We start from the raw sequence: 9,068 nt of genomic DNA on the forward strand, positions 1-9,068 counted from the left end.
AAGAACAACAGATAAGGCATTGAGTTTTCCCTTTAACAACAGTGCAAAAATACTTTAATTGCAGAGGTGTTTTTTCTTTGAAAAACAACTGGCAAGAGTTATCATAGACCTTTTTCTTTGGGTGAGCTTTTATGGTTTTCCTCCATTATTTTGCCTTCCTTCCTCTTCTACTTACCAAGGCACACACTGTTTTTTCCATGTCAGTTCTTCCATGGCTGCTTATGAAACGCCACAAGACATGAAATCTCAGAAGTACTGCATAGCAGTACAGCTTTGCAGATAACCTGTCTTCTTTAAAGCTTTCCTTTCTTTTCCAAAGGTTTTCTAGACTGGGTTCCTAAGAAAATGCAACGGGTAGGATGTGTTGAGCTGCTGAACACAGTCCAGAGACGAATACAGCCAAGGCTTCATGTTTTTGGACATATCCATGAAGGTCAGAACACATTTCTTTCTATATATATATTTAAAAACCACAAACACAGAAGTTGTCTGGTTTAACTAGCGTTTTCAAACTTCAGTGTCTGAACTGAAGCACTTCTGGAATTCAGATACTTATTTGGCTGCATATATAGAGATGAAATTGGCCGATACCCACATTTCAGTATTTGTACTGCAGCTTCTCTTTCAGTTTCTACATCTATAAAACAGCGTGATGCCTCCTTCACAGGCAGGATTACTGTGCATTTTAAAAGAAGAACCTGAGTCCAGTAGTTACAGAAAGTGACTAAATATTAGGATTGATGGATTGTATTTTCCTCTGCTGAATCTTTGTGATTTAAGATAATTCGTATAAGCTCTCTGTGTCTCAGTTTCTGTGTTTGTAAAATGGGTGAGAATGCTTTGGGGTTGCTTCTAAGGCTTAATCTTCAAGATTGAACAATAAAGGTTGTCTCTCCCCATCAGTGCATAGATGAAGTTAAGAGGGATGTCACCACTGACTTTTGTGGAAGTTCAAGATATTTGTTCATGTATTTATTTGCTTTGGCAGGGAAAACATTTTGTACCCAGACAAAACAAAGCGATTCTCTTGCTATTTGATTTTTTAATGGAAAAATATTAGTTCCCTTCACATAAGTCAGTAAGTGGTGACAAATGTGCTCCACTGAAGTCAGTGACAATAGAATTTCATCTCCAGGCAAAGGGAAAGGTAGATGCTGGCTGCTATAGAGAAGTCTGTCCTGTTCACATACCATGGCAGCAAGGCTTCAAGCAGTGCCCCTACCAAAAGAAACCCCTGGGCTGTGGAGAAGTGTTCCATTGGCATGTAAGCATGTACTATCAGCTGCTTAGCTCTTGGCAATGTTAACTTACTGGCAGGAAAAGGTGCTCCACAACTGCCAATTTTCTGCTTCCGGGACTGCTACAGCCTTTGAAGGATACCTGTGGGTCTCACCAGAGTAGAAATGAACAAACCGAAAAACTGGAGTAACTGGCATTCAGATACTTCTGTTTTTGTGAAGAACCATTACCCTTCCCAAGAAGTCCTGCTCTGACTTGCTACTGGGCGCTTTGGCCCTGCTAGGTTAGGAGTGACACTGGTGAGAGGTGAGCTGGTGTAAAATTAATGGAGAAGACATTCAGATCATTATTTTACAGCTCAGGGATTAAGTCCATTCTCGTCATGTGTCTCATCTGCATTGACCTGTTAATGCCTAGTTAATGTCCAAGGTGCTGTTACATCACAGAGTAAACAGACAACACATCGGCAGTATTTTTCCTAACCCTTTGCTATTATAGCAGTCTTTGAGATTCCGTACAAGAGAGCTAGTGAATACAGTTCAAACTCATAGTCTTTTCAGAAATTGTAAGCCAAGTGGGTTGCAGGGGATATAAGCAAACACTTAGCAAGCCATGAAGCTTCAGGCAGGTAAACAAAATCACATCTGCTAAGACCAAGCCCAGCTTTGGCTCCCAAGAGAAAAGAATGGCACCTCCACAGAATGGTAAATCTTGTGAATTAATACGGTTGGCGCAGTAGGTATCAGAACACAGAAACAAGGTACTCTTCTTGTTAACTATCATAATTTAGAGAAAACAAATGGTGAGCCGCATAGCCTGTTTTGCAGTGGGATGCTAAATCTCTACAGAGGAGAATTCCCATTGCAGACAGCCTGTGCAAACGAAGCTGCTCTTTGTAGAGAGAATGCATGATTTGAACAGATGAGTTCTTCCCCTGACTGAGCATAGCTACATCTGCAGCAGTCATTTACTGAACATCCGGGAGGAAGAGACGCTTAGAAGAGATGGTTCTTCCCTACTCCCCCTCTGCACTGCTGTCTCTGCCAAAAAATACTTCTACACATGGGCTTGCTGCTGATCGACCCATGGAAGTGACAAGGAGCATGGCAGGGACTCCGGCTAAAATCCCTGTTTGCCCATTACAGCCAGTACTTGGCTGAGGTCGTGGCTGAGGAAACCGTTGGCAGTAGGGTAGGAGTGAAAACTGTAGCATTAGGAATCTTCCAGCAAAAGGAACTTATTAGCAAGCCGATTCTGTTCTCTCCAAACGTGTAGCTGAGGAGACAGAAAGTCCCAGCAGCAATGCTGACTGTCCTCCGTGCAGTTTGTGTTTTACACAGAACAATTGTTCTGTGGCAAACAGCAAATGATTTAAAGAAATGTCTGTGACAGGAACCTGACAAGAGTTTTCTTCCCTCCCTAGTCCCTAATTAGAGTGTGGATTTTCCATGGGGAGTCCAGGAGGCCCTGCATTATTCAGGGTATTTTAACGAACAAAAAAGAAAGGAATTTGGCTACTGTTTCTTTGTCTGTAAATTCTGCAACTAACAATGCTTCTATAAGATGTGAAATTGCACTCGGAGAAACTATAGGATCCCAGGTACCTAGGATTTGAACGGCCGGAACTTGGTGTATGTAGCAATGAATATGTTTCACTATTAACTTCATTAATGGCAAGATGGAATCTTAGTACAAATGCTTTCTACCAGGCGATTTCCCCCAAATCATATGTTTCTTCTTGTGAATGCATTTCTTCGTATTGATCTGAATACTTCAATGCAAGTTTCCAACATTAAGCTTTTAGTTTTAGTGTAATCAAGCTCATGTTTTTTCCTAGTCATTCGTGAAAAGATTTTTGATAATGGAGAGTGTGTCTACTTTTTCATAACACCAGGGCAGTTAAAGGGCTTCTTTACTTTCTGAAACAGCATTTCACTGCATTTCTACCGGCATTAGAGCTGGAAGTTTGATTTTCTGCGGATTTAGCTCTGGAATTGTTTGGCTTTGGTATCTAGTCAATCATGAGATGTAGTTAAAGTTTTTTTGCCACTGGTGAGACATACAGAAGAGTGGTTTCCTCCGTGGAAATGTTATGGTGTCTCAGGGTGTGAATTCACCTTGTCTGTCAGAGAATGCATTAATGAAGCTGTGTTTTCACTGCCTGGGCAGGCATTTTAGTGTCTTTCCATCAAATTTGGTTGAAATTGGTCAAGTTCAAACACGTGGGAAGAAGAGGTTCCTACTAGACAAATCCCGCCCAGGTGCACATGCACGCATACTCCCCTTAGTCAAGCAATGCTTTTTCTTCTTTGGTTCCTTAAAAGATGTTCAAGACAGGAGAGAAAAAAAGGTGGAAAGGTGAAAATTGCCCAAAGTTTGCTGATGATGGCAGACCTAAATGACCAGAAGTATGTTTTTTTCAGTGCTGTAATTGTCAAAGCTCTGTCTTCTTACCCTTTCCAAAACTGAGAAGGTTTTAAGAAAAAAGCTTTGCAGAGAAAAGCATCTGTCTTTCTCAGGAGGTTTGGCTAGCTGGCTGCCAGAGATTGTAGCCACTAGCTAGCAAGGGTCCATTTTGCTTTTCTTACACAATTTAAAAGGTGGCAAAAAGTTCTGCTGTAGGACAAAGATGGTGTTAATTCAGGAGACCTTTATGTTTTGCGTGAAGAGAATTTTTAAATTCCTTCTGAGTAACAAATGTGGTGCTTACTATTGTGTGATAAAGGTGAATAATTAAAAAGAAAAGATAATAATGACTAATGAGAGTAACCAGAGTTTTTCTTTCTTTGTAGGTTATGGTGTCATGGCTGACGGAACTACTACCTACGTGAATGCATCTGTGTGCACTGTGAATTACCAGCCACTTAATCCACCTATAGTTATTGACTTACCTACTCCAAGGAACACATGATTATAATGAGGATTTAGAGTTGTGCTCAACACATTAGCAACTTTGTATTGCTGGCTGAGAATCCCAATAGGGAACCGTTCAACAAAAAAGCAAAAACCTTCTTTTTTCCCTGCTAGCTCTTCACGGATAAATTTTGAGTGACAAAAGCGGATGAGGAACAAAGACATTTTGGTGCCAGAAACAGATTAAAGACTTTAACATTTCACCATTAAAATATTTGTGAACACAGAAAAGTGAATGCATTCCACATATATATATACATATACATATATATATATCTCAAGTAGGGATTTTTGTATATACCGTACATTATATCGGACTTATTAAAAGAGCAATGTCTTTCAAAGGAGTGTTTCTTTAAGAAAGTTTGCAGTTTAAACTTAAGTGTTTAGACTAGGATTTCCTCATTTCAGATGTTTCCCAGTGAGCTCTTGGTAAAAGAAAAACGATGGTAAAGATGTTCTCCCTTAATTAACATGGCAAATATAAAAGATGGCGCACGAATGACCAGTCACAGGAGGAAAGCTATTACTTCAAGTCCTCCAGGTCTAAGTCTTTGCATCTATTAAAAAACCAATGCAATAGAGGCCCTAATTCACTGTACTGAAATGAAGTTTTACTACATCTGGCATTACAGATGGTAAGGGAAATGGTGCATATTGCCGGCATGCTGTAAACAGCTCAACATTCAAGAAGGGAGACTGCGTTAAGTGCAGTATAAACTCAGGAATTTGTAACCTGGACTCGCCTGTGAAAAAAAAGGATGACATTTCCCTTAAAAAAAAAAAAAAAAGAAGAAAAAAATATAACTCTGTTTTCATGTGGTAAGGCGATACGCGATTGTATGTTAAAAGCAAAAAAAAAAAAACCCACAAAAATGACGTAGTGGTATTTGAAATAAACCACTGTTCAGTAGTGGTATTTTAAATAAAACCCACTGGGACTATTTGTTTAAAACCTGTTAATGGGACATGCAGCCAGTGATGAGATTACTGGTTTGAATTTGGCCCCAGTTTGAAGTGATTAAATGTCATTGTGATCCTTTTGTCCTATGGATGTCAAGGGGAAGGGGTCACCTCAAGGAGTTTGGGCATTCACTTTTGGGTAGTGATGTGGTAGCGTAAGTGCGATGAGTGATGAGTACACGCCAATGGGCACAGAACAGGGTCACCTCACAAAACCTGTCGTTGCCGTCTGCCCGCGCGTGGACACTGCTGAGAGAGGCCCAAGACAAAGTCATCAACCGAGCTGAAATCCATCTGTCGTCTTGCATGTGATGCCAGGCAAAGCAGGGGACGTGTGAGGAGCTGGTTGGGATGGCCAACACTAGCACTGCCCGTGAGGCTTTCCTGCAGGTTAACAGAGGTGTTGAAGCTGATGGGATTTCAGTCCTGTCCTAGGCAGAAGCTTGCAAATTGATTACAAACCCACCAACAAAAAAGAAAAAAAAAGTGTTTCAAACATGCCCTACAAGAAATGGGTTTCTTCCTTGAACTAGCAGACTTCTACATGCTCAAAGAGGAGCCTTTTTGCCTTGATGGAGATAATTTAACTGCTGTATTCTGAACGTGGACATCCTGAATTTGGGGCTGATGGCACTAGACATTAATCTTGTTCACACGCGTTGGGCAGCTCATCGCACTACAAGTACAGGGTTGTTTGCAGGTCTGTGCATAGCCCACATCTGCACACGTGCATCGGATAATTATGGATGTTACTCTTTGCCTGATACATGGATGTAAATGTGGGCTTCAGGTAGCAGCTAAATGTACATTATATGCATACACAATTTAAAATATCTGTGTCGCAAGGCCAGGTTATGTCAGCTTCAGCTCTAAGCGAGGTGGGCAGAAGCATTGCATGCCGCTGGCTTCCCATGGGCAGCAGCTCTTCTAGCAGCTGCTGCTGGGAGCAGTGACACTCCAGCCCAGTAACTAACTCGTGCTGTGGACCCACCAGAAACCACCGGAAAACATGACAAGTCACGGGTTGGTCATTTCTTGTGAGCTGTCGGGTGACTTGGGGTCTAAACTGATTTGCTGCTTTTTTTCTGAAACGAAACTCAAAACGATGGGTGGCCACTGCCACTGGTTTTTGGGTGAATAGTTCACAAGCGCATGAGCAGTCTGCCGTGAATTCAGATGGGGCCACTTTTGTCAAAACTATTTATTGGCGTAGAAATTGCAGGATCAGCTCCTAAATCAGCAAGGACTGAAATTCATAGTTGAATATGAACTCCCGCCATCATTGGGAAGATGAGCAATAGCATGTAGTTAGAATAAAAGTGTCTTAGCTAGTCACAATTCAAGCGGTTTGAAACAAATGTGGCAGGAAATTGGCTGTATGTTAAAGAAGTCTGAAATGTTTACATTCGCTCGCGGCACTTAAGAGACAAAAATGTTAAAGTGGGGGGAAGAGGTCCTTTTATTAGCCTCAACAAAATTTCTATGTCGACCATAAACTATTCTCTTAAAAATAATTTTTCCTAAGGTATCTTCAAAATACTGTGTATTTTTATGTGGGAAGGATACGAAAGCAGCTGTTACTTCAAAATATGATTTAAAGTACTTGAGGTATGAAAGCTTAAAGGTTATTTAATCATTTTGGCATAACTTGATTGTTGTTGTAATTTTTGGTCAAGCATGTTAGACAAATAAAGTCTTAAAACGAAACGAAACAAAACAACAAAAAATAAGGCCTCTTTATATCCATCTTGTGCATTCAGCTCCATGTGGGAAAGGCTGCCTGTCTTCTCCAGGTGTAGGAGCCAGCCTGGGGGACATTAAAGTTGTTATCGTGAGGGGCTGTGGATCAGCTCGGTGGGGGGCAGCTGGCAGAGGGGCTGGGGGTGATGGTCAGAAGGTGCCCTGCTCCGCCTGCCAGCTTCAGGCCACCACGTCTCCCGCAGAAGACAGCGAGTTGGGGCTGCAGAGGGGAAAACAGCACCCGCTTCCTTTAACCGATGTATTTTGGTGGGGGAATGCACCAGACGAGCCTCTCAGGCGGGGAAAAGCGAAACTGAGGGAGTGCTGCAACGGAGCTGTGAAGCAGTCGGGAACTGGGATGCTGTCCTTTGGGAACGGGCGGCAGTCAGGGGAAGGATGGTTCATGCTCTGGGTTGAGTGTAAGGACATGAACCTCACAGAGAGGGAGAGGGAGGTGAGCTATTATTTTAATTTTGTGGGCACTGTCAAGGCTTGGGCTTCTTGCCTCAAGCCTGGTCTACCTCAGATTATGAAGGCCATGAAAAGAAAGGTTTCCACAAACGTAGTTTTGCGATTTAAATTCAGGGATGCTCTCTCAAGTCATTTCCCACCCCACCTCCCCACCGCTGACCTTCACTGATATCTAAGTAGCATCGCTCCCGAAGGTGTGCTGATGTGTATCACTAGTACGTGCGTTCCCATCACCAGGCAGAACTGTTACCAAGATTAATTTCAGTTCATTTCGATGACGAATAAGGGAGTTAGCACTGCGTGTCACTGAAAAGAAAAAAAAAAAAAAAGATTATTTTTACCTCCCTCAGTCACATATGGCTGAGGATGTGATAAGTTCCTTGGCTACCAGGAATGAGCAAGCTGGGACTTGGCACCCACCTGAGCAGCTGCCTTTTCCCAGGCGTCCCCTACCCACCGCAGCTGCACCCCAGCCTGGGCAACCGGCTTTAGGCTTTCAGATCTGGTAGCCCCTGAAGACGGAGACTCCAAAACCACGATGGTCTTCAAGGAGGTTGCTGGTGGCAGCAGCAAGCCAGGCTGGCCCTGGTGAGGTGGCTGTGGGGAGGGAAGGTGAAAACCCCGGTCTCTGGGTGACGTGTGTGGACAGGGCGGGTGGGAAGGTGCTCTGGCCTCGCTGCAGGAGGGGGCCAGGGGGGATAAGGAGAAGTAGCTCGTCTTCCCCGGTCACGGATTGCTGCCAATAGCCAACATAAATGCTTCAGAGGAAGGAGGAACAAGACATTCTTTAGAAGGCAATTTTCGGACTAATCTGCCCATGGGCATCTTTGTCCCCCTCCCATTTATTCTTGTTTGGATGAGAATTTCTCTCTTAAAAACCCATATTATTGCTCACTGCTAATGTAACTCACACATAGCGAATATAGCTGCACATGTTCTTTTCTTTCAGGTACATTCCCGTCCCTTTCTTGCAAGTCTCTCTGCATCTGCGATTTTAGCGATATTTTGGAACAGTGAGCTCCCCAGGTGATTGTGCACAGTGCATTAGAACAACAGTTTTTCGCTTATCCTTGTATGTGAGCTGCCATTTGGGTTTATTGACTGTCCCTTTGTTCTCTTTTTATGTGAAAAGTGTAAATAGGAGTACTTATATGTACGTTCTTTGTGCCATTCATTATTTTGTATACTTCCATTATGTTTCTTTTTACTCACTTCATCTAGAAATTCAAATAATTTCAATTCTAGCTAGACTCTATTTCTAACCCTCTTACTTTCCCATCTAGGAAACGCTCCCCTCCTCTCTTTTTGATGTGTCCTTTGGGAGTTGGTGAGAGGCAGCCATGCCAGAAGAGGACCTCCTCTTCCTTCCTTTCCGAGCATTTGGACACGGTTCCCTGCTGCTTTCTCTCATGATCTTTCTCCACTTCCCTTCTTCATTTCTTTAGGATTTTTTTGGATAATAATATATATTTGCAGCCCGCAGTGGAGGGCTGTGATGAGCTGCCCTAGCTGGGGTATCTCTTCAAGAGGTGACAGCCGATCCGGACTTACCCAGTTTTCACTTGCCATCACTCCCTTCCTCCCAGGGAGCCCTATCCAAGCTGTCTCCATGGGGGGGAACCTTTTCCCTGGCTCTGGCCCCATTCTCCTGGCTTCAGTGGTGCCTTTTGCAATCCTCGTCCCGCCCGGGTCCCACTTTGCTGTCAGGGGCACCTCATCTGCCGTGTGTGGTGAGCAGCCCC

General features: G+C 43.2%; 1 protein-coding gene across 4 annotated transcripts in view; it reads left to right on the plus strand.

Annotated features, from left to right (window-relative positions):
• MPPED1 (metallophosphoesterase domain containing 1) overlaps window positions 1–6,826 on the plus strand; it is a 65,459-nt gene extending 58,633 nt beyond the window's left edge. For all 4 annotated transcript variants that reach the window (XM_063354713.1, XM_063354704.1, XM_063354721.1 and 1 more), the window contains exons 6-7: window positions 320–433; window positions 4,032–6,826. In XM_063354713.1, coding sequence (XP_063210783.1) covers window positions 320–433; window positions 4,032–4,150 — 233 coding nt within the window. In that variant the 3' untranslated portion in view covers window positions 4,151–6,826. The remainder of the gene's footprint in view (window positions 1–319; window positions 434–4,031) is intronic.
• Window positions 6,827–9,068: the final 2,242 nt, after the last annotated feature.

The sequence above is a fragment of the Chroicocephalus ridibundus genome, chromosome 1, assembly GCF_963924245.1.
Source record: "Chroicocephalus ridibundus chromosome 1, bChrRid1.1, whole genome shotgun sequence".
Classification (NCBI taxonomy): Eukaryota; Metazoa; Chordata; class Aves; order Charadriiformes; family Laridae; genus Chroicocephalus; species Chroicocephalus ridibundus.